The sequence below is a fragment of the Chiloscyllium plagiosum genome, chromosome 12 (genome assembly GCF_004010195.1).
Source record: "Chiloscyllium plagiosum isolate BGI_BamShark_2017 chromosome 12, ASM401019v2, whole genome shotgun sequence".
Classification (NCBI taxonomy): Eukaryota; Metazoa; Chordata; class Chondrichthyes; order Orectolobiformes; family Hemiscylliidae; genus Chiloscyllium; species Chiloscyllium plagiosum.
The window spans coordinates 11,020,292-11,046,966 of NC_057721.1; the positions used below are offsets into that span (position 1 = coordinate 11,020,292).

At 41.4% G+C, this 26,675-nt stretch overlaps 1 protein-coding gene across 3 annotated transcripts in view; it reads right to left on the bottom strand.

Annotated features, from left to right (window-relative positions):
* LOC122554976 (rho GTPase-activating protein 6) overlaps positions 1 to 26,675 on the bottom strand; it is a 527,729-nt gene that overhangs the window by 80,289 nt on the left and 420,765 nt on the right. For all 3 annotated transcript variants that reach the window (XM_043700459.1, XM_043700460.1, XM_043700461.1), the window contains exon 3: positions 21,307 to 21,378. In XM_043700459.1, the coding sequence (XP_043556394.1) occupies positions 21,307 to 21,378 (72 nt within the window). The remainder of the gene's footprint in view (positions 1 to 21,306; positions 21,379 to 26,675) is intronic.

Genomic DNA, 26,675 nt, shown 5'->3' on the forward strand with positions numbered 1-26,675 from the left:
ACATTTTCTACAAACCCACTGACTCCCACAGCTACCTGGATTACACCTCTTCCCACCCTACCTCCTGCAAAAATACTACCCCGTATTCCCAAATACCTCTGCCTCTACCGCATCAGCTCCCAGGAGGATCAGTTCCACCACAGAACACACACCAGATGGCCGCCTCCTTTAAAATCACAATTTCCCCTCCCACGTGGTTGAAGATGCCCTGCAGTGCATTTCATCCATGTCCTGCACCTCTGTCCTCACACCCCACTGCTCCAACTGCAACAAAGACAGAACTCACCTTCCACTCCACCAACCTCTGCATAAATTGCATCATCCACCGACATTTCCACCACCTACAAATGAACCCCACCAACAGAGATATTCCCCCCCCACCCATATCCGCTTTCCGCAAAGACTTCGCCCTCCACGACTACCTGGTCAGGTCCACACCCCCAACAAGCCACCCTCTCCTCCTGGCACCTTCCCCTGCCACTGCAGGAATTGCAAAACCTGCGCCCACACCTCCATCCAAGGTCCCAAAGGAGCCTTCCACATCCAAAGTTTCACGTGCACATCCACCCATGTCATTTATTGTATCCGTTGCTCCTGATGCAGTCTCCTCTACATTGGGGAGACTGATGCCTTCTCGCTGAGCGCTTTAGGGAACACCTCCGGGACACCCGCACCAATTGACCCCACCGCCCGTGGCCAAACGTTTCAACTCCTCCCCCCACTCTGCCAAGGACATGCAGTTCCTGGGCCTCCTCCATCACAACCTGACGCCTGGAGGAAGAACCCCTTAACTTTCACCTTGGGACCCTCAACCCCGGGGCATCAATGTAGACTTCACTAGTTTTCTAATTTCCCCTCCCCGACCTTACCCCAGTTCCAACTTTCCAACTCAGCACTGTCCTCGTGACCGGTCCCACCTGTCAATCTTCCTTTCCACCTATCCGCTCCACCCTCCTTTCTGACCTATCCCCTTTATCCCCATCTCCCTACTGCACTCTTAGCTACCTTCTCCCCAGCCCCACCTCCCCTCCCATTTAACTCTCCACCCAAGAGGCTCCCAGCCTCATTCCTGATGAAGGGCTCCAGTCCAAAACATCAATTTACCTGCTCCTCGGATGCTGCCTGACTTGCTGTGCTTTTCCCGAAACATCTAAGGACTAATGTCCAATTTCTCTAAGTGCTCTTTATTGGTATTCCTTGTTATTAACACATCATCTAGATAAATGGCGACATGGGGTAGACCTTGAAAATGTTCTCCATTGTCCACTGAAAAATTGCACTGGCTGACGATACCCTAAATGGCAGTCTCTTATATTGGTATAAACCCTTACGGGTAATTGTCGCATACTTTTGGGAATCCTCATTGAACTGCAATTGCAAGTACATATGAATAATGTCCAGCTTTGTGAAGGATAGCCCCCTCCTGCCAGTTTTGCGTACAAGTCCTCTATGCGAGGGGGTAGATATTTACCCGGCTGTGAAAAGTGGTTTAACATTTGTTTAAAATTCCAACAAAGGCGAATGACCCATCAGGCTTTGGAATCAAAACGATTAGGAATAAGCTACCAGAAAGAAATAGTTGAGGCAGGTACAATAGCAACATTTAAACATCATTTGGATAGGACATGAATGGGAAGGGTTTAGAGGGATATGAACTAAATGCAGGCAATTGAAATTAGCTGGGTAGGCATCGTGGTCAACATGGACGAGTTTGGGCTGAAAGGCCTGTTTCCATGTTATATTACTCTATGACTCGAGTATAGAGTCACAGCTTGGAGGTGTGGATAGCAAACACAAAACAAAAAGAACATGGAATTCCGGGTTAGCACTGATATTCTCTGTACAAAGAAAGCAGAAGATACAAGAACAGTTTTCAGGTAGAAGTGAGTAAATACTGACCAGAGCGTTACATGGAAATGAGATGGCGGGGATTTCATTCAAATGGCACCATGCCCACTTCCTACGTGAACCAATTTTGGAAGCCACAGGGAAGGTGTTGGGTAGCCCACTCATTTGTGGCTTCATTCAGCCCATTACATAGCCAACAATGGTGACATATGGGGCATTTCCTCTGCTGATGGGATTTTGCCATTGGTGTTGAAGGCTGGCTCCAAGTGTACAACTCATCAAGAGGACTGGTGGCTAGGCAAAGTGGGAGCGAAGTAAGTGCCTCCTTCTCAGACACTGTTCCCATTAGTAGCTCCTCTAATCCAGAAGCTCTCCCATCAGCCCTGACAATCCTGGATCCCACCTTAGTTCAGTTGAGATCAAAAGACTTACCTTCAAGTCTGGGGTCCATCAGCATCCCTTCAAGGCTGCCTACAGTTCCATGGGGGCCAGTACTGTTCCTCTGACCAGTATCTCTCAGAGGTAGAAGGGCTGATGATTGGTAAATGGCAGAGAATGAGCTGGTCAACCAGAGGGGATGGCATCATTACTTTTAATGTTGTGGTCAGGTGCCCCAGCCCCAGCACAAAATTAAGCTCTCTAATGGTTACCACTATTACTCCCTCTCTGTTATGTGGGGATCAAAGGAGTAGCCAACAAAGGAATTCAGAGCACACAAGACACAGAGGTCAAACTGGTCCACATCTCAATTGTATTTGTGGAGTTTTATCATCAACAACATTTTGACTAGAAACATCTGTTGAGACTTTTTAAAAAAAATTCACTCATGGGAGTTTAGAATCGCAGCACTTTTGCTTATTCCTTGCTGCCTTTGAAAGCTGAGGTTGGAAGAAGATCTCCACAAACACACAACCAACCAAAAGCACCAAACAGTGCCATTGAAGTCATTGCTGTCACCAAGTCCTGCATTAGTTCAAAGAAGCTCGGCTCATTGCTTCCCACATGAATTTTTCCTTGATAGTAGCTACCTTTGTATTAAAGGAAACCATCCTTCTGGACAATATCTGGCATGGGCTGCACAATTGCCCAATATTGTCAGAACATGCTTTTATGATTTTGAAGCTTGGCACACAAGTCTAAAACACTTCATCACATCAAAGTGGTTTACCAAACTGTTTTATGGAAAGATTGATGCATGAATGTCGCAAAGAGCACTAAACCCAAAGACATGCAAGAAAAATAATCTTTTGAACTTGTGGTGGTGTGACATGGTGCCAAAGTAATTCATGGCGGGGAGGAAATGGTCATGCATGATTTAACATTAATTGTGTGATAATTTCCTTCCAGAGGATGATATTTTAAAATTATCTAAGTAATAAGACAGTGATCATAAATATCATCAGATTATAAATGATGGTCTCCATTTAGGTATTTTAATATACACGACGATTATAAACTGTAGCTCTTTTTGGAATTAGTGGCTACTTGGGGCCAGTTAGCTCAATTGGCTGAATGCCTTCTTTGTGATGCAGAATGACACCAGAGTGGGTTCAATCCCTGCATTGACTGAGTTCCTATGAAGGACTCTCCCTTCACCCAAGGCCAACACCAGTAACGAAAGAGTGCAGTCCTACGGTCTGGTAGGACTATGGAGACTTGACTTTTAGTCGGCATCTCAGTGAAATGCCAAGGCATGCACAGTGAGAATTTGGTAGCATAGCAGTTATAAGACTGGGTTAATGATTAGGTAATACCAGTTCCAGTCCCACCATGGCAGCTAGGAAATAAAAATGGTCTTAGAAATAATTCCCTTTAGGGAAGAAACCCAATGTCCTTATCTGATCTGCCCTGTATGTATGTAACTCCAGACTCTCAATGATGTGGCTGACCCTTATGTGCCTGCTGAAATGGCTTAACAAGCTGCTCAAGTTGCATGCACCAAGTAGATTAACAACCATCTTCTGAAAGGCAATGGGTAATAAATTCTGGTCCAACCAACAGTACCTGTAATTCACAAATGAATAACAAAAATACAAAACGTGTTTGGCCCCAATACTAACCAGCATGCAATTGCATTCTTAACATGATTCAAATTCAAATCTTGAATCAAAGTGCCCAAAAACAGTTTCTTGAAAACTGTGAAATCGAGCAATCCTCAATTAGCAAACCAACAAATTGCTGAACTAACAAGTGCTGTAAAATGTTCCTGCATGCTATGGAAATGGTTTTTATATACCATGCCATCAAAACAGAACACTACGTAGAGATGCAAGAATGACAATTTGCAGTATTTTAGTGTGACTCAATTGTTAAAACTCAATCCAGTGAAGTTATTTTTCTTATAGTGTCTCATGTTCTATGCCGGAACAGCGAAGTCTGCAACCCAGCAAGAAACCTGGAAGACAAACTGAAAGGATAAAACTTGGAGTTTACATGCATACTGGAAATTACTGCAGGATTTCTGAGTCATGAAATTCTTAGGAAACAATGACAGAATTTCCCATTTTCTACCAGTGACACCATCAAGCAGATGAAATGTTAGGTTATCAGACCTAGAGGGAGGCATTTGATAAATTTAAACAATTTGGCAATGGCAACAAGCGCATGATCCTTTTCAAGAGGAAGCAAGAAAACCATTTCTGGTCATACGCTGACCACAGTGAATCACGAACCCACTTTGTCATCGCTCATCGTGCTGGCAAATGCAAAAGCAAATAGCTGCAAATATTGACGTAAACTAAGTTTTTAATATTTTTACGCAGTCTCCTTTAAAATAGCAAAGATTATTCAGAGCATTCATAGTATACACCCCATTAAACAGATGAGATGACAAAATATTTAAGAAAAGTTGATAAACAGATTCCAGTCTTAAATTGTTCAAAGTGATGCTTATTTTCTTTCGAAAGATCGAAGTTTATTCAATCTGTCCAATTTTAATGTTTACTTTTGTTTGAACAACATTTTAAAACACAAGTTCCAAGACCCGAATCTTACCAGAAATCAGCAAAGTATCATTTCCAGCGGAGTTCATGCAGGATTTCTCACTAATATTTCTCACACTATATTTCCAAACTTGTCTCAACAACAAATCACTACAACCCTATGACACTCCACCTCTCATTCTCCCTCTTGCCAAAACCTCCTGGATTGCTGGTGCTTCCACCATCATTAAAGCCGTCTTGAATCTGGTCAAGCATGGGCAGTATTTGGCAGAGGGTACCGGGCACCCCACTTTACTGATGAGACCTGGAGATTCTGCTGGATACAGCTGCATCTGGTGGTTGCCAAGAAAGCATGCCCCAACTCACTCGTGACCGGAGGCCCAGAGGAGCCAGTAGTCAAAAAATTGTCAATGTGCAGTTTCTATCTGGAGGGCGGGAGAATGGAGAACTGCATATGAATGCAGAGAGCTAACACAATAATGAAATGCTATTCCATACTAATGCAAGCAAATAGGCCTCTCCCCACATACTACCTGAGAAGCTGGTATTGTCATTCAATATTTGGTTGGAAAATGGGACTTCTTGCTCTCAACAGGGGGAATCTCCTCAATGCCGATCTCACACAATTCTCCCAATGTTCTCATACATCATTTAGGGGCTAGGAAGATTCCAACCCAAATGTGTAATCTTGTTTGCTAGCAGGTTCCTCTATGCAAACATCATGTTTCAATGGCTGAGTCATTACTAAAATACAATAATGTCCACCAAACTGTACATCAAACTTCAATTTCTCATGAAAAATGCATGTTGAAAAATAAACACTGACTTAAAGTCAACATGTTCAACAATTCAATTTTTGTGGAAATGTGCAGAAATGTTTACTAATAGCCTGCACATTCAGCTCCAAAACCATGGAATGCTTATATAACAGGCTTGTTAAAAATGCAGTTGCACCCACTGAGTATATTTGGTTTTCATCAAAGGATTAATTACAGTTTGATGATAATGATCACTATTCCCAAGAGTTGGGCTTGGCTCGACAACCTTAAAGTGCTGTGCTTCACAGCAGTCTATTAATAGGTCACCCGGAAGACGTCTGCTCAGTCATTAGTGGAGCAACCATTGGTTCTTGAAGCTAAGGTCGCATGCCAGGAATGGACAATACATTCACATCAGTGCCTCCAGTGCACAGAAAAGTTCACTCATCTGGATTCTGCAAATTTTCAGTCAATTTGAACTCAACGATTTGCAGAATACAGCACTTATATTGGCGGAATGCCAGTGGGCATATATTCATGTTTCCACTTGTACACCAACCACAATGGCAACAGCCCATTTCTAAATAACACTCTTGGGCCAGAAAAATGTTGAAAGGAGTCACTGTCTTGAAGAAAGAGGAGTGCTAAGGCTTGATCAAGGCTAACTATGAGAAGAACTATAAAATTTATGGCAATTCATGACACTGCTATGTGCAAATGACAGGCTACTATATTCCTCTGATTTAGTTGAAGTCATTACAGTCACGTACATAAATAAACAGATGAGAAAAGAATTTCTAAATTCAGTTAGTGAATACAATTCTTTATAAACTTTACCAATTGATAAAACAAAGATGCTGCTCATGATGACAGTAATTTTATTTATTTTGTATTTGCGTTTTGTTGGCAATCCTTAGCCAACTGATACCTTGCTGTTCTGGAGGAAGTAGTGATGAGCCTTCTCCTTGAGGTATTCCAATTCATATCGTGATGACATTTCCTCTGAGCTGCTAACCAGGGAATTTAAAGATGTTGGCCCATCAACCAAGCAGATATGATGATGGAGAATCCAACTTAGAATGGTTTGTGACATGGAGGCAAAATGTTATTACCGTGCACCTGCAGCCCAAGCCCATCTAGATACTGGAAGTCATAGCCTAGAAGAGAAGGAGCAAAGGTAGGCCATTCAGCCCACTGAATCTGTTCCACCATTCAATGAGACCGTGGCTGATGTCATAACACTGAACTATACTTTCCTGTCTTATATTCATAACCTTTACATTCACATGAATCACTTAATGACCCAGCCTCAAACAGTCTTTTACAGAAGAAAATTCTTCAGATTCATTACCATTAGGAAACAAAAAAAATCCTCATTTCTGTCTTAATGTTTGATCCCATGTTCTGAGATTATGCTCTTTGGTCAAAGACTCTCCCACATGGGGAAACAACCTCTCTGCGTCGATCCTGTCAAGTCTTCTAGAATTGTATGTATTTCAATAATGTTACCATTCATTCTGTACAAGCCAAACCTACTCAACTTCTCAAAAGGAAAATTCTCCATACTCTTAATCAAACTAAATGAACCTTCTCTTGAATTCTTCCAATGTAACATTCTGCTATTGCATCTTTTATTGTCGGCTCTAACCTTTTCCCAGTGACAGATGTTAAGCTAACTGGCCTATAATTACTGCTGTTTGTCTCCTGCCATTTTCAAATAAAAGGTGATATATTGCCAGTGTTTCAATCTTCTGGGTTATTCCCAGAATCTAAGAATTCTTGGAAGATTATGACCAATGCATCAACTATATCTGTAGCTACTTCCTTTAAAATCCAGGGGACTTAGCAGACATTATTGTCACTTGTAATTTTTCTAAAGTGATAATTACTGTGCTTACTTCCTTCCCTCTGCCCCCTTTAGCCCCTTGATTATTTAGTATTTTTAGGGATGTTCTCTGATCCCTAATAAATTATTTATTCAACTCATCTGCCATTTCCCGATTTCCCATGATTTCTTCCCTGGCAATGTGAACCTATTTTCAATGTGGCCTCTTTCTTGTTTTTTACATATTCAAAGAAGCTGTTACTGTCCATCTTGAATTATTCCCAAGTTTTTTCCTTTTTTCACCTTTTGTTGGCTTTTAAAACTTACCTAAACCTCTGTTTACTACTTGTCTTTGCCACTTAGCGTGCTGCTTCTTTTACTTGATACTATCCTTAACTTGGATAACCATGGCTGGTTTACCCCTTCCTGAAACCCTTACACCTCACTATATCTTCGCTATACATCATTATCTATTTTCTTAGGAGATTGCGAAGGCATTGATGGTGATCTTTCAGGCAGCACTGGAGTCAGGGAGGATCTCAGAGGACTGGAAAATGGCAAATGTAACGCCCTAATTTAAGGAGGGGGGCATTCAGAAGATAGGAAATTATAGGCAGGTTAGCTTGATCTCAGCTGTTGGCAAAATTTTAGAGCCCATTAAGGATGAGATCGTCAAGTACAAGGTAGAATAGAGCTGAGTCAGCATAGCATCATCAGGGGAAATCATACCTGACAGATCTGTTAGAATTCTCTGGAGGAGGTAATGAGCAAGTCAGACAAAGGAGACCCAGTAGAGGTTAACTGTATGGATTTACAGAAGACCTTTGACAAAGTGCCGGACAGAATTTGGCATGGATACATGATTGGCTGACTAGCAGAAAGAGATTAGGCAAAGAAGGGGTCTTTTTCTGGATAGCAGCCGGTGACTAGTGGGGTTTCACACTTATGTTGGGACATAAGTATTCATCTTTGACATTAATGATTTGGACAAAGAAATGGAGGGCATTGCTAGATTTGCAGGTGACACAAAAGTAGGTGAAGAATAGACAGCACTGAGGAAGTGGAGAGGCTGCAGAAGGACTTGGTCAGGCTAGGAGAGTGGGTAAAGAAGTGACAGATAGAATACACTTTCCCACATTGTCAGTTTATGCACTTTGGTAGGAAGAACAGAAATGAGAATATTTTCTAAACAGGCAAAGGCTTCAGAAATCTGCAGAACAAAGAGACTTAGGAACCTCAATTCAAAATTCTCTTAAGGCTATCATGCAGGTTTAATTGACAGGAAGATAAATTCAATGTTAACATTCATTTTGACTTGAATACAGGAGCAAAGATATACTGCTGAAGCTTTAGAAGGACCTCGACAGACTGCATTGGAATATTGTGAGCAGTTAGGTCCCGTATCTAAGGGAGGGTGTTCTGATGTTGGAGAGGGCAGTCCAGAGAAGGGTTACAAGAATAATCCAGGGGTTGGAGGAGTGGTTGAGGATTCTGGGTCTGTACCCCATGGAGTTTAGAAAGATCGGGGGGATATCTCATTGAAACTTAACAGAATAGTGAAAAGTCTTGATAGAGCTGACATGGTGAACATGTTTCCACTAGTAGGACAAACTATGACCAGAGGGCACAGCCTCAGAGTGAAGGAATGAGACTTTAGAACTAAGAGGAAGAGGAATTTAGTCAGCCACAGGGTGGTGAATTTGTGGAACACCCCCCCCCAATGCCGCAGAGGGCTGTGCAGATGAAGTAATTGAATGTATTTAAGACATGAGATAAATAGGTTTTTGGTTAGCAAGCCATTGAGGATTATGGACAACAGGCAGGAGAATGGGGTTTAGAAACATATTAGCCATGATCAAATAGTGGAGCAGACTCAATGGGCTGAATGGCCTCATGCTGCTCCTATATCTTGTGTCATTTTGTCTATAATGTCTACCATTGTTTCTCAACTAGTTTTGCCTGAACTCTTTTCCCAGTCCATTCCAGTCAACTCAGCCCGCACCTCCACGTAAATTGCCTTTTTTTAAAGTTTAGCACTGTTTTCACTCTCAAGCTGAATGCTAAATTCTACCATGTATAGCCATTGTTCCTTAGAGGACCTCTTACTCTGGTAATCATTTGCTAAAAATTTGATTATACATTTCCAGCTCCAAAACAGCCTGATCCCTTGTTCGATCCAAAACTGTTTCCAAGACACTCTGAATTTTTACCTGTGATTTACCTTTGCCAAATTTGATTTGCCTATCATTACATGAAGATTATCTTATCCTCATTCTTGGTCCTACAGAACAGATACAACTAAGAATACTATAGACTACTTGAACTCATGTTTTCTTCCGCAAGTTATTTCTTACCTCCACCCATGTGGATTCTGTATCATCTAATCCTTGATCATTTCTTGAAGCATTATGGGGTGATGTTGCTGTACATCAACAGTGTACTTCTGAAGAGGATTAATCTCTAACTTGGGAGGTCAATCAACATTTATCCAACAGAAACATTTCATACCTCTATGAAACTATCTGCATTAGCAAGGAGACAGAATTGTAGGAACATTTACCACATCTTGAATGCCTTCCATACACCAACATGCACAGAGTGGCATTCCATAGCCACTCCAGAAACCCAGGAGCCGCAGAGGGAACAAAAGCTGAACTTTGTTCAATTATTCCTTATGATTTCTGTAATTAAAATGGGGTTGTACTTTCCTGTGCAAGCACCTTGTGATTACCTCTTCACTTACAACATCTGTATGCTTTTAGCAAATTTTTTTTTAGGATCTAGCATTTTTAATTTTGGTGGAATTGTGGCAACTTAAACACATCTCACTCTATTTTCACAAATACAAGTGACAATAAACTTCTATTCTATTCACGGGAAAACAAGATGGTAATTGATAAAGAACAATACTATGGAACAAAGAAACCATTTCTTTCTCAGAACAACTCCCTTGCATTCTTTCAGAAGCTCTATGTAGCCCCATTTTATCTCCAGTGTAAATTTCCTAAATTTATAATATTGTATTTCAGTTTAATAGTCAAATATTACTTTAGATTTGCCAGCCAGTTATATTACACACAAGGATTCAGAAACTTTGTGTGTATCTAGATGGAAATCTGTAGCACTGAAGTTGAGGAGACACCACAGATAGAGCGCTAAGTCAGTATAGAATGAAGGTGAAGGGTAGATATTACGAATGGTTGGGGAACGAGAGATGGGGAAAATGGCTACATATCACAGTATGAGACCAGAAGGGAGGATTGGCTGGGTTGGTGTAAAGTTTTTGGGGCAGAGTAAGAGAATCACACATGGCCAGAAGCTGGAAAAACCTGAAAGAAGCACTAGTCTATTGGTCAGAGAGTCAAACACAAAAAGAAGAAAGAAGAGTTTGCATGGAAACACAGAAACAATGTAATTGGGTCACAAACACCCAAACTGTTCCACTTTGTGTCCTACTAAAATAAAAAAAAGCTACATGTTAAAAAAAAATTGCTAAAAGCACACAGATGTTGTAACTGAAGAGGTAATCACAAGACACTTGCACAGGAAAAAATAATGAATTGCAGAATGCAGCCCTTGCAATAGCTCTGCCAAGAACTTTAACCACAGCAATGTTAAAAAGGCAGGATGCCAATCCTGCAGATTTTCTCATGGATTTTCTTTTTGAAAACATTAGTAGCTTGGGGGGCTCTGTCACTGGTGGTCAGGAAAGGACTCCAAGACTGTGGACATGCAGTCGACAAAGTGGGTATATAATGCATTAGAGACCATGGCACTGCTACAAAAGGAATATTGGGCAGCACAGTGGCTCAGTGGTTAGCACTGCTACTTCACAGCACCAGGGTCCCAGGTTCGATTCCAGCCTCGGGCGACTGTCTGTGTGGAGTTTGCACATCGTCTGCGTGGGTTTGCTCCAGTTTCCTCCCACAGATGTGCAGGTCAGGTGAATTGGCCATGCTAACTTGCCTATAATGTTAGGTGTATTAGTCAGAGGGAAACAGGCCCGGGTGGGTTACTGTTGGGAGGGTCGGTGTGGACTTGTTGGACCGAAGGCCTGTTTCCACATTGTTGAGAATCTAATCTAATAGAGCAGCGGAGGACTGGGTAGATAGAGAGCTCTATGAACCCAGGCATACAACATTAAGATCTGGAAAATATATATGTCATTGTAACTTATCATGATTCAAATACAGTTAGCAGTAAAAAGGAAAGTTATTGAGGTTCAGTATAAAAGGCGACTGTGGAAGTTGTGCTATGAAGCTGCTCTCAGGTTTAACGAGGCAGGTACCACTAGTGTGAAATCGGCAACTGTCATATTGACTTTCAAAGTAGTAACAAAACATATAATGAAAATACAATTGCAAAAAAAAGTAATCTCCTACTGTCATGGGAAGTGTCACAGGGAAAAAAAAAATCAAATCAGAACATGACTGCCCATGCAAACAAAAAAGTAACTGCATTATACAATCCACATCGGTTTCATCTTTGGTTCAACACTATTAGGTTAGAAGGTTGTCGGTTTGGGTAGCACTCTTTCTGAAGATTTTTTTTGTTTTTCTTCGTTTCTCCATGGATGTGGCTGTCTCTGACAAAGCCAACATGCTTTGTCAGTGCCTAAACTTCCTTCAATCAGTTAGTAGTGAGCCAACTTTTGAACAGCTACAGTCCATACTGTGAAGGTATTCCAACGGTGCTGCTATATAGGGGTTGAGTATTTTAAATCAGTCACAAAAGGAATAGCAAGATAGCTGGCATAGAAATGATAGGCTGAATGGCCTTATTTTGGGCTGTAATTATTCTAAGGAACCATTGATGCATTAACACTCTCCTGTCCTCTTCTCCCACGCCTGCACATACCTCCCATTCAGATCTTTAAAAGACTTATAGAATTAGTATTTTCAGTACAGGAATGGTACATAACTTGGGTGGAGAGATTGACAAGGTTAGAGCAGAAAGTAAGGATTGCAAATGCTAGAGATCAGAGTCAAAGAGTGTGATGCTGGAAAATCACAGCTGGTCAGGTAGCATCTGACGAGTAGGAGAACCGACATTTTGAGCATAAGTTCTTCATCAGAAATGAGGGGGGCCCAAGGGGACTGAGATAAATAGGAGGGGAAAGGGGCTGGGAGCGGTTAGGTAACCGGGAATGCGATAGATAGATGAAGATGGGGGTGAAAGTGATAGGTCGGAGATGGTGGTGGAGCAGATAGGTGGGAAGAAAGATGGACACGTAGGACCTTTCAAGAGGGCGGTGTCGAATTGGAGGGTTGGATCTGGAATAAGGTTGGGTGTGGGGGAGTGGGGAGGTAAATGGGAGGAGCAATGCTGCTTTGCATCTGGCCTGTATCATACCTAACTTTGGAGCTGGCTGTTTGTTAGTAAATTTGGATAACAAGGAGATCCTATCAGAAAATTTAAAAACAACTTTTAGGTGTGAGCTTTGTAACTGAAACAAAACTGACAGTATGTCTACTGAAAGATGGGAATTTACATTTACAAGTTAAATTGAATGAATCAGATATCTATTTCTTCTCCACTTTTTGCCAAACTTTTTAAAAAATAATTAAGTATAATAAAATACTGAAGAGGTTGACAATCTCAATAAAAACAGAAGTTGCTGAAGAAGCTCAGGTCTGTTAGCACACGAACAGAAAGAAAGAGTTAAATGCTTTTGAGTTCAACAGGACTTCTTTGGAATGGTTTGGGCTGGAAAATTATAGTAACTACACTGTTGACCAAAAGGGAGGAGGAACAGATGGGGGTGCCCAGAGCAAAGACAAATGGAGTTCTAGTGGTGATAAAGGAGAGATGTGAAAAGGAGAAAATGAGTTCACTCTAATGACAGCTCAAACAAGACCTGGCCAGGAATAGTTTGGGGGCTGTGTAGCAAAGCATGTAATTAAAATGGAGGACAGCGGTCATGCTCTAAAGCTGCTAAACACAAATGTTGCGTCCTCAAAAATCGCAGAGTGTCCTGGTGGAAAATGAGATGTTGTTCTTTGAGCTTCATTGGAAAACTGTTGCAGGCCCAAGTGGGAAATGCTAGTGTGGGAGTAAGATCAGTTATTGAGAAGACAAGCAACTGGAAGATCAGGGTTATTCTTATGGACAGAATGGGAATGCTGTGCAAAGCAGTCACCAAGTTGATGTTTGGTCTTGCTGCTGTAAAAGGAAATTGCATTGTGAGTACTGAATACTGCAGAATAAACTTAAAGATGTACAAAGAACCACTGCTTCACCTGGAAGGCATGGCTGGGTGCCCTGGACAATGAGGAAGGCGGAAGTGAATGGGGGGCAAGTGTTCCACCTGCGATTGCATGGGAAGTTGTCATTGGGTGGGTGGGGATAGAGAGAAGATCCGAGGAAGTGTTAGTTACAACAGAAGAGTGTGTTGCTGGAAAAGCGCAGCAAGTCAGGCAGCATCCAGGGAACAGGAGAATCGACGTTTCGGGCATAAGCCCTTCTTTCCTGAAGAAGGGCTTATGCCCGAAACGTCGATTCTCCTGTTCCCTGGATGCTGCCTGACCTGCTGCGTTTTTCCAGCAACACATTTTCAGCTCTAATCTCCAGCATCTGCAGACCTCACTTTCTCCACAACAGAAGAGTGGACAAGGATAACTTGAAGGGAACCGTACCTGCAATATGATGACAGTGGAATGGGTGGGGAAGATGTGTTTTGGTGCTGGTATCCTGCTGGAGGTAGGAAAAGTTGCATGGAACGATCTGCTGAATGTGGAGATCGGTGGGGTGGCAAGTGAAAACAAGTAGAACTTCACAATTGTCTGGAGTGGTAGGGGTGGTGAGATGTGGTTAAATGGGTCAGACCCAGCTGAGAGCCCTGTCAACCACAGTGGATTTCTTCTGCTCAGATTTTTAACCTTTGGTAAGATTTGTTATATGCAGGTTTCATTGATAGAACCATTCTATCACACAGTACAACCTTTAAGCTACAGTCTTCACGAATTTAAAATTGTTGGAAAAGTTAACAGTTACACTTCTCTGTGTTCCTACATAAATTCACGAAGAGGCTTTTTAAGAAAAAAAACTACACAGGCTACTCAAAACAGAAGACTGTAAAGAGTGCATGTTTTATGCAGCAAAACTAAAAAGGTACATGTTCAACTGTTCCCAGTGATTATTTGATAAAACTAGTTACAGAATTCTAATTGCTGGGTTACACTGGTAATTATATTCAGTTCAAACCAAGATGAATAATAATTCTGGCTGCACTCCTAATGAGAGACATGTGATTCCTGTAGATTTCCCCATACTAATATTATTTACTTTGGTGAACACAAAAAGTAATCTCAATTTGAAAGAAAAATATGTAAATGTAAGGAATCGCTCTCAGAAATTCACTTTCTATTGAACAGATAAATAGATATTGCAAAGTGACTGTGAGCTTAGTTTCAAATGTCAACTATTCCCTGCTAATAAAAATCCCACTCCATAGCGTAAACATACTTCTGCTAACAGAGCTAACACATGGAACTTTTCCAGCGTGACCATCCATACTGTAAATTAATTTGTGCAGCAGACTATACAACATGCCCATTTTTCCATATTTTAAAGTGGTATCCTCAGTCCCCAGTGACGGGTATATAGCTGGTTGTTAGGCCAAACTTTGAGTGTTGTTAGCAACATGCAACACAACACCATCAGCTACTACGTGATGCCATCATTCACTTGCATTCTCATTGCCTCATAACGGTGTGAGCAGCAAATTAAAGTCGGCTGACACTAAGAGAAACTTTTACAACCCTAAGCAGTTTTCAATCTAGCACGATCTTCACCATTGTTGCCCAATTTGCATCAGTACAGAAGAAAACACAGTACTCAAGGTTACATTTATTATTGCTGTTTATAAATAAATGTTAATTAGGTTACGCGTGTTTGCTATCACGGAATGTGAACATCCCTGGCAAGGCCAGCAATTGTTGCGTATTCTTATTTGTCTTCAAGGGGTGGTAACGCACCACATTTTTGGACTGCAGCAGGTGTAGGTTCACGCAACACTCAAAATATGCAGGCAAATGACACTGAAAATGTCTCAGAAGGCTTGTGAAAATTCAATCACAAGGGCGAACAACTGGAGAAAAGTCATGGCCATCGATGGGAGGCAAAGTTGAAAGGTGTTGCTCCCCCCAAAACAGGTTTTGTTTCTTGAGTAGAGTAGCGTAGCTTTTATTTGTCACTTCTACCATATACAACTGATACAGAAAAAACGAGACAGCTTTTCTCCAATACCAAGGGTGCTACATGGACAGCACAAACTACACAATCGTACACGGCATAAAGTGTGTAAGCAGTTCAAACACGCAAGTTACAGTGCAACAGAAGAATGATAAATAATAGAAATTTTTCTAGCTGCAATAGGAAAAAATTTCAGATGGGAAAAAGGAATCCAATTATACTGTGTTATGGAGCCCGACGGCTTGGGGAAAGAAACTGTTGCACAGTCTGGCCATGAGACACCGAACGCTCTGGTATCTTCTGCCAGATGGCAGGAGGGAGAAGAGTTTGACTGAGGGGTATGTGGGATCTTCCACAACGATCTTAGCTTTTCAGATGCATCAAGTGGAGTAAATGTCTGTAATGGAGGGAAAAGAGGCCCCGATGATCTTTTCAGCTGTCCTCACTATCCATTGTAGGGCCTTACGATCTGAGACTGTGAAATTCCTGAACCAGGCAGTGATGCAGCAGCTCAGCGTACTCTCAAATGAACCCTCTGTAGATTGTGGTGAGATGTGGGGAGGGAGGTGGGCTTTCCTCAGCCTGCGCAAAAATTAGAGATGCTGCTGGGCTTTCTTGGCTAAGGAGCTGATATTGAGGGTTCAGGTGAACACCAAGAAATTTGGTGATCTTCACAATCTCCACGGGGGAGCTGATGCCCTGTGGAGAGTGGTCGCTCCATGAGCTCTTGAAGTCAACAACCATCTCTTTCGTCTTGTCCACATTCAGAGACAGGTTGTTGGCTCTGCACCAGTCCATTAGCCGCTGCACCTCCTCTTTGTATGCTGACTCAGCATTGCTGTTGATGAGATCCACTACAGTGAACTTGATGATATGATTCAACCAGTGCATCGCTGCCGGGTGAACAGTAGCGGACTGAGCAAACAGTGAGAGCTCTCATTACTGATGAACGGCTTCTGCCCGAAACATCAAATCCCCTGCTCCTCGAATGCTGCCTGACCGGCTGTGCTTTTCCAGCATCACATTCTTCGACTCTGATCTCCAGCATCTGCAGTCCTCGCTTTCCCTTTTAAACTCATGTTTCAAAAGATAGTGATGATGCTTTTCCCACACACACTATAGGTGGTGTTGAAAGAGTGCGATAATTAAGTATTTATCATGATTCCTTCATCGTCACCATCAGATCAAACTTCTGGAACACATAGCCAAACACCCTGTTTGAATACCCAACTCAATACATGTACTGCAAAAGGTCAAAAAGGTGGGCTACTATCATCTTCAAGAGCAAGGATGGATGAGCAACAAATACTGGCCTTGCCAGCGCTAGTAAAATTCCACAATTTATTTAAAAAAAAACCTGAGAGTTAAGGATAAATTGTAGTCTGAGCCAGTTCCTTTGAAACCAACGAATACACCATTTTTAAAGCACAAAACCACTATTATATTTAATTCCATGGCTGTCTAAAGACACGCAAGGCAATTAACATGATGTCAACAGATGAGTGATTCTTTTAAAAAGAAACTTATATCCTTGCTAATGAGTTAGCAAAAAGAATGCATTACCTTTTATTGCACGGGGACCAAATATTGTGTATTCCATATTTAATAGAGTCATAGAGATGTACAGCATGGAAACAGACCCTTCGGTCCAACCCGTCCATGCCGACCAGATATCCCAACCCAATCTAGACCCACCTGCCAGACCAGGCCCATATCCCTCCAAATCTTTCCTATCCATATACCCATCCACATGCCTCTTAAATGTTGCAATTGTACCAGCCTCCACCACATCCTCTGGCAGCTCATTGCATACACTTACCACCCTCTGCTTGAAAACGTTGCCCCTTAGGTCTCTTTTATATAGCTTTCCCCTCTCACCCTAAACCTATGCCCTCTAGTTCTGGACTCCCCAACTACAAGGAAAAGACTTTGCTTATTTATCCTATCCATGCCCCTCAATTTTGTAAGTCTCTATAAGGTCACCTCTCAGCCTTTGATGCTCCAGGGAAAACAGCCCCAGCCTGTTCAGCCTCTCCCTGTAGCTCAAATCCTCCAACCCTGGCAACACCCTTGTAAATCTTTTCTGAACTCTTTCAAGTTTCACAGTATCTTTCCGATAGGAAGGAGACCAGAATTGCACGCGATATTCCAACTGTGGCCTAACCAATGTCCTGTACAGCCGCAACGTGACCTCCCAACTCCTGTACTCAATACTCTGACCAATAAAGGAAAGCATACCAAACGCCGCCTTCACTATCCTATCTACCTGTGATTCCACTTTCAAGGAGCTATGAACCTGCACTCCAAGTCTCTTTGTTCAGAAACACTCCCCAGGACCTTACCATTAAGTGTATAAGTCCTGTTAAGATTTGCTTTCCCAAAATGCAGCACCTCGCATTTATCTGAATTAAATTCAATCTGCCACTTCTCAGCCCATTGGCCCAGCTGGTCAAGATCCTGTTCTAATCTGAGGTATCCCTCTTCGCTGTCTACTACATCTCCAATTTTAGTGTCATCTGCAAACTTATTAACTGCACTTCTTATGCTCACATCCAAATCATTTATGTAAATGACAAAAGGTAGAGGACCCAGCACCGATCCTTGTGGCACTCCACTGATCACAGGCCTCCAGTCTGAAAAACAACCCTCTACCACCACCCTTTTACCTTTGAGCCAGTTCTCCCTGTATTCCTTGAGATCTAACCTTGCTAATCAGTCTCCCATGGGGAACCTTGTCAAACGCCTTATTGAAATCCATATAGTTTACATCTACTGCTCTGCCCTCATCAATCCTCTTTGTTACTTCTTCAAAAAACTCAATCAAGTTTGTGAGACATGATTTCCCATGCACAAAGAACATTTTCCTTTTAACCATTAGCTCAACGAGCTGCCACTTGCCAGTAGTTTTTTTTGGAAATGTATTTCAGGTCAATAAATGCATTGAGACAAAGTAGGATAGGAAAGCTGGGAAGGAGAATAATTTGCATCAACAAGTCAGGTCTCCTTAACATTGATCTGCAAAATACTCAACAAGTGGTTCTGATATCCTCATGTAGGGTTATGTTCGCCGAGCTGGGAATTGTGTTGCATCGTTTCGTCCCCTGTCTAGGTGACATCCTCAGTGCTTGGGAGCCTCCTGTGAAGCGCTTGTGATCTTTCCTCCGGCATTTGTAGTGGTTTGAATCTGCCGCTTCCGGTTATCAGCTGTCCGCTGCAGTGGTCGGTATATTGGGTCCAGGTCGATATGCTTATTGATTGAATCTGTGGATGATTGCCATGCCTTTAGGAATTCCCTAGCTGTTCTCTGTTTGGCTTGTCCTATAATAGTAGTGTTGTCCCAGTCGAATTCATGTTGCTTGTCATCGGTGTGTGTGGCTACTAAGGATAGCTGGTCGTGTTGTTTCGTGGCTAGTTGGTGTTCATGGATGCGGATCATTAGCTGTCTTCCTGTTTGTCCTATATAGTGTTTTGTGCAGTCCTTGCATGGGATTTTGTACTATATTGGTTTTGCTCATGCTGGGTATTGGGTCCTTCGTTCTGGTGAGTTGTTATCTGAAACAACATGACCAGCTATCCTTAGTAACCACACACGCAGATGACAAGCAACATGAATTTGACTGGGACAACACTACTATTGTAGGACAAGCCAAACAGAGAACAGCCAGGGAATTCACAGATTCAATCAATAAACACATCGACCTGGACCCAATATACTGACCGCTGCAGCGGACAGCTGGAACTGACAACCAGAAGCGACAGATTCAAACCACTACAAATGCCAGAGGAAAGATCACAGAAGCGCTTCACAGGAGGCTCCCAAGCACTGAGGATGTCACCTAGACAGGGGACGAAACGTCTGCAACACAAATTCCCAGCTCGGCGAACAGAACCACAACAACGAGCACCCGAGCTACAAATCTTCTCACAGACTTTGAAATCCTCATGCATTGCTGATGTGTATCACAGAACTTTCCATGTTGACAGTGACAATCAGAACAGCCCATGGTGAAGCTCAACACACTAATTGGTCGGCAGACTGTTTTACTCCCAATCATATCATAGAGTCCTAGCCATAAACATTTTAACACTTAACAGCTGAAGCAGGTGATCACTCCTTCAACAATTTGACTCTTAACATTTGTGAAGGACTGCACAAGAATCACATTTGTTTTTTGGCCTTGAGGCATGCAAACTCTTTGTTCACTCAAGAATAATCACTTCATTCAACAGTGCTGCAGACTGCACTAAGCCATCCTTTATCCAATCAACTCAATTCTTATTTAATCAATTTTCAACTGCCAAGTTTATGATTTCAAGTTATTTGCACCTAGTTTAATATCCCTCCATGCATACATCCACAACAAATTAAGAGGCCTCTTTGATCAATACATGAACATTTCATTCCACTGACAGAATGAGCCATTCATCTTCACAACTTGGTGACCGGCCCTTCTGCCACTAAATACCTGCCTTTGGGAGCTTTGTTGCAAAACTCTCCATGTTAAAACTCAAACAAAGGAGATGGCAAAGCCTCTCAAAAATCTTCTCTTTGACTATGTTCCACCCTCAAATCTTACTGTACTATTTATCTTTTTTATCCACTATATAGTTCCTTTTGCACCCTATAAAGTCTATGTATAAGATAGCCACAACCGATAAGAGTGTTGAGTTTCTCGAGTGATAATATTAATTAGTCATGATGCCTCGTGGTTACATATAGTTTTCTTTATTTTTACTGAGTAGAAATTGAGAACACTCTTGAAAATTTACAAAATAAGACATGTTTCCCTATGATGTGATACATACACTTGTCCTTCAAATTTGTTTGCTTAATGTCATAACAGATCTTTTACACTATTTATAGATTCCCACTTGAGACTTGATTATTAAGTAATTATTTAAATTAGGACTCATTTACAAGGTTGACTTGAAAGGGCTTGTATTTTTTAAAACTCCCTAGTTTACAACAAAAGTTAAAACTTGATATTATACTGCATCATTAACCCTACTGCAGTCAACATAAATTAGTTTGACGTAACCAAGTTGTGCTTCAATAATTTTAAAAAGGGCAACATGTATGACAATTCCCCACATGCTATTGCCCTTCCCCTTGAAATATTTGGTTGCATGGAATATTTCAAATTAAGGTGAAAAAAAAACTCCAATCACCTACTTAGAAAAATTTATATGAATAGAATGGGAAACTCAAGTAGGACAATATGGTCTGACTGTGCATTAATTCTTGCCTCCTCCTTGAAACTAATCTCCAGATTAACTTTATCCAGAGTTCAAACATACATTTTCTCTACTATAGGGTGTTACTGAGCCATGGATCAGTTTTGGTATTTTCAAATCCCTCTACGGCCTTGACACCCACCATGAGCATCCAGTCCTCCCCCAACACCCCACAACCCCACCCCCACCATCTCCATAACTTCCTCCAACCCTTTGCCTTATGACACCTTTACGATCATAAGCATCAATAATTTTAGTTTCTTCATTACTGGCAGCTGAGCTTTCATCTGACTAAGCCCAAGTTAATGTTTAGCTAAACCAAAGTCATTCTTGAACTCATAGTGGAATTTGCAGAATATAGATATCATTCATTCTATAATTATTCCTTAGGTAAAGTTTGCATTTTAATCTGAAGTGGAAATGCTTTCAAACTCTTGAATTTTTACCCTTTTGGTTTCCAGAAATTCTAAATATGCGAGTCATTTTTAATACATTGCTTATTCACCTCTGTCCTTGTTCTTTTCCTTGCCCAATGAATCTAACTTCCGTCGCAATGATTTCTTCCGCTTTTGTCCATCTGCAAATAAAAAACAAAATTAAACATTTGTTGACTGAAAGAATGCTGTACGTATACAGGAAATTTAAATCACAACTCTAGAAAATATTTAAGTCTTACATGATATGAGATTCAAAACAAAACATTTCAAGTGCAAACAACATTAAGGTCTATTGCAGTGTTTTTGTTTTTCTTCCTTCCTCACTCCGATTTCTTGGCTTGTTTGAGAGTACATGGAAAATACAGATTAGTTCCAAGGTCATGTCCACTAGCTTTGACATCCATGCAGGACACTATACTCTGGCCAGGATATTGCGATCAAGATGGTCTTCTAATTCTGACTTAAACATTCACTCCCTTCATCAGCGCTGTACTGTGGTGCTGGGGTGTATTATCTATAAGGTGGACCACTGCAACTCACCAAAGTTTCTTCAACAATATTTCCAAATCCATCACCTGAAGGACAAGCGCACAGATAACACAAACACCTTGAAGTTGCACCTCAACACAACTTAACACCTACATCATTGCTGCTTGATGTTGTTATATCAAGACTTAGAAATTCCCTCTCGAAACAGTCAATTGGTACAATGCTGACCAGCGACCTCCTCACCCCAAGAACAAAGAATGATTTGACCTCATGGAATTATCCTGTACTGTAACTGGATCATCCACAGTCTGTCAAGAATTTTTCAACAACACACATGCAAATGTCACCCCACAGGGAACTCCAGACTCATCAGCTTTACACAGGAATAGGGAAATTGCTAGAACCATGATCAAGGGCACTTGGATAGAAAAGTGATCTGATTGGGCACAGACAGCATGGATTTGCAAACGAAAAAGGTGTTTGACAAATTTGGAGTTTATTTTGAGGATGTTACTTACAAATAAGTGACAGGGGAGTCAGTGGATGTGTAATAACTGGATTTTCAGAAGTCCTTTGTTAAGATCCCCCCCCCCACAGGAAGTTGGTTAGCAAAATTAAAGCACATGGGTAATGTACTGCCAGGGATTAGGGACTGGCTAACAAACAGAAAACAGAATAGGAAAAAAATGGATGACTCTCATGTTGGCAGACTAATTAGTGGGGTACCACAAGGATCAGTAATTGGGCCCCAGCTGTTCACAACACATTTGAATGATTTGGATGTGTGCACTAGAAAGTAATAATTCCAAATTGGCAGATGATACAAAAACAGGAGTGTGTATTGCTAGGAAGATGTAAAACATTTTAAAAAGGGTTTGGACAGGCTCAGTGCAAGGGCAAGGAGATGGCAGATGAAATATAATGTGGAAAAATGTGGTATTAGTCACTTTTGTAGGAAGAATGGTTGTGCAGAGTATTTATTAAATGGTGAGAGTTTGGAAAGCATAGACGTAGAAATAAACTTGGGTACCTTTGTCAAATCATCAATGAATGCTATCATGCAGATGCAGTAAGTTATTAGAAGACTAATACAATGTTAGTTTGTTTTGGGAGTGGATTTGAGTAAAAGGATTATTGAGGTCTGGCTTCAATTATATAGGATCTTGGTCAGATTGCAACTAGAATAGTGTGCGCAGTTTTGGTTTCTGTCCCCCAACGACATTACTGATGTAGAGGGATGGCAACAAAGGTTCACTGGACTTGTCCCTCAGTTGACTATCCTGCGAAGAGAGATTGGGCAAACTGGACATGTGTTGTCTAAAGTTTCGAAGAACGAGGAGTGATCTCATTGAAACCTACCAAGTAAACAAAGGGCTGGACAGGGCAGATGCAGGTAAGAGGTTTACTCTGGTTCAAGAGTCAAGATTCAGGCAGTATGATTTAAAACTAAGGGGTGCCATTTAGGACAGAGATAAGGAGATGTTTTGTTTTTAAAAAAACTCAAATGGTAGTGAATCTTTGGCATCCTCTACCCAAGAGGGCTGTAGAAGCTCAGCCTTTGAGTATATTTGAAGTGGAATTTGATACATTTCTGATTAACAATGGCATATTAATTAGGGGAATAGTGTGGATAAAAGCCAATGGTTTGATCAGTTGTGACTATATTAAGTGGTGGAGGAAACTCAGTAAATTGAATGGTTTATTCCCATTTCAATGTTCCATTCAAGGTTGTCAAAATCTGAAACAGGATCAAGGAAATGTATTTATTTATTAAAAAGCGAAAATCGAAATATATACTGCAAACTCTGTTCCTGAGGAAGCAAACCTGCAACATCTCTGGTCAATTTCTCTTTACCTTAATGAATATTTTATACACTAATTATATCTTCTTCCAACTACTGTACTTCGGAAGTTACAATGACCCAATGTCACTCTCAAAAGGATTCAGATCAGTTCTCAGATCATCTTAGTTGGGGAAAAAATAAAACCCTGAAATTAATATCCAGGGTTTCCTGGATTTGCATTGGCTGACCTTCCCAGAAATAAATACTTTTCAGTTAAACAGGAAAGTGAGTTTGAAGTAACTGTATAGAGGCCGATAGCCCTTCACCACGTCACCCTGTATTTATGAGTGCACAGTACACTAGCTGCAGTCAGCCAGCTTGGAGTCAGTCCCCTGGACTGAGGAGATTCTAAATCTCCTGTTTAAATAAAACAGGAGAGAAAAAAAAAATATATAAAAAAGGTCTACCTGAAACTAGGGGGAAGAGACAAAAAAAACTCTCCTCCTTAGTCAAAACCAATGGCAGTTATAACACACTGACTGTGTGGTCCAAACAGTTCAGAGTCAGCCCCCTGAACTGAGGAGATTCCAAATTTCCTGTTCATATTTTTTTTTCTTTTTATTATCTCTTGGATATATCAGTCAGCCAGAGCTTCCTTGATTGGCCAAGGTTAACAACCTCAGTGTTGGACCTAAAGAGCAAAGTACACCTGGTTTCAATCACTACAGAACTATTCACACTTTATGATGTATGAACTGTGTGGTTCAGGTCCTTTATCAAAACTGTATATTTGGGAAAAATCAAATACACCTGAACCTTTACATCAATTTACGCTGGGGACATAGAATGTAGCTGGGGCTGGCTTGAAAACTACACATGGTGGTTGGAACGAAAGAAAAGGAGGCAAATCTTAACAAATACACTTACTTGCAATTGCAAGAAAATAATTTGACCATTGAGAACAAAATTGTTTTAATCCAGCAGATACTTAACCAATTACATCTGCAATTTCGTCATTCACATTACACAAACATTAAAATATTTTAATCAATGTATGCTCGGGCAGCATTCAACCGAAAAGTCCGGAGTGAATCTTTGGTTTGTCACACCCAATAGGGTTTGAATAGGGTTGTGAAATCCAAAAGGATTTTTCAGTTTTCTGAGACATGCTGATTGCTTGAATCACAGGCCTGGACTAAAAGTGGTGCTGCAGAGCACTTTGCACTCTGAATGGTCAGCCAAATGACTTTTTCCATTGTGTTGAGTGGAACAAAAGGATGTAGGTAAACTTTACTTCTTCACTCAGCTTTTAAAACCATATTTCCCACTCTAACTTTTAACTCCTGGTGCAAGGAACTCCTGGGCCGCTTGAGGATTGGTGCTATTTGACCAGCTATCCTTGCAGCCACTGGAATAGACTTCCTCCAAAACTCCAACAATCCACAGTTCCTCTTCTACTTCAGCTTGTCCATGAGGCCAACCTGCTGCTCCCTCATTCACATTAAATTACTCACCACCCAACCTCTCCTCCAAGTTCCCATGCTGACTAAAATGTTTAAAGAAAGGTTTGCTCTCTCTCCTCAGAGAATATACCCCTCTTCTTCAAAGATAATGTCATAATATCCACCCTGCACAAAAAAGAAGTCTTCACCCTTCTTTTGTAGGGCACCTTCTGTTCTTAGACGGTGGCTCAGTGGTTAGCACTGCTACCTCACAGCACCAGGGAACAAGGTTCAATTCCAGCCTCGGACGACTATTTACACATTCTCCCAGTGTCTGTGTGGGTTTCCTCTAGATGCTCCGGTTTCCTCCCACAGTCCAAAGATGTGTAGGTTAGGCGGATTGGCCATGCTAAATTGCCCACAGTGTCCAGGAATGTGTAGGCTGGGTGGGGAATAGGTCTGGGTAGGATGCTCTTCGGAGGGTCAGTGTGGATTTGACAGGCTGAATGGCCTGCTTCCACACCATAGGAATTCTAGGACATTTTGAACCCAATTCCAACACCCTCCTCGTCCTCAAATGTGCAGTCATCTCTGAAATCCATGTCAGTCTTTCCTTGAACTTGATGTTTGAATTCCTCCAGTAAAGGTTTCTACTCCTGACCCAGTATGACCTCTTTTCAAGGTCACAAATGGCAATATGATGTGACTGTGACTAAGATTATATTATTCAATCTGTCCTTATGACCAGGACTGCAACCTTTGACATAGTTGATGACACCACCCTCCTCCAAAACCTCAGGTCAGCTGGGGGAATCAGCTCTCAACTGGTTTATTCTTAACTACCTAGTCTCGAGGCAGAGAATCACCAGTGATGGCTTCTGTTCCCATGAGACCCACCAAATACCCATCTGGTGTTTCAGAAAACTACCCTCGAATTCCTGCTATGTCTCACCTTCGTGGAAGCAGATTCAAGAAGTGTCCTCAAGCCAATTGGACATGAATTTGAAAAAGGAAATATTTTCACTGTCATGGAGGAAATTGTAGGGGATTAGTGCTGTTGGAGAGCCTAGTCAATACAGCCAATACACAAAATAAGCAGAATGGCCAGATTCTGTGCTATAAATTTAGAATGATTCTTTGATCTGAACTTCAGAAAGGCTTGGACTATATATGCCAATAAAATTCCTTTGAACCTTCAGAAATGTAAACAGATCACTCCTCACTTATCAAAACTCCTAATTTCCACTAGGTTCCCAACTGACTGCTGCCTTATAATAACAAGCAATGTGAGAGAGAGCAAACTCCTGGCAGACACAGTTATTTATTCATGTTTTCATCTTTACTGATAAAGTTTTATCCAACTTACCTAAGGATATCATTCAAATACATTGGAACGCATCGGATCAAGTGTACTTTCAATTGCATGATTTATTACCTATGCCCAGCTGCCTTGAACAGAGTAGCTGGTTGGGTCACAGCAGATAGAGTTAAGAATCAACAATGCTTCTGCAAGGTTGGAGTCTCACATTGGCTTAACTAAGGAGGAATGTAGGATTTCTTCCTTCAATTAAACAGCTGCACGGTCACTTTTCACTTCCAGATTTCACATTAAGGAAGTGACTTAGCAGTAACTGTTGATGTATATCCATAGAGTGCAACACGGTTCATGCTTGGTGATTCTTCACGTGGATGCACAGTTGAGGATATGAACAAAGCAAGAGA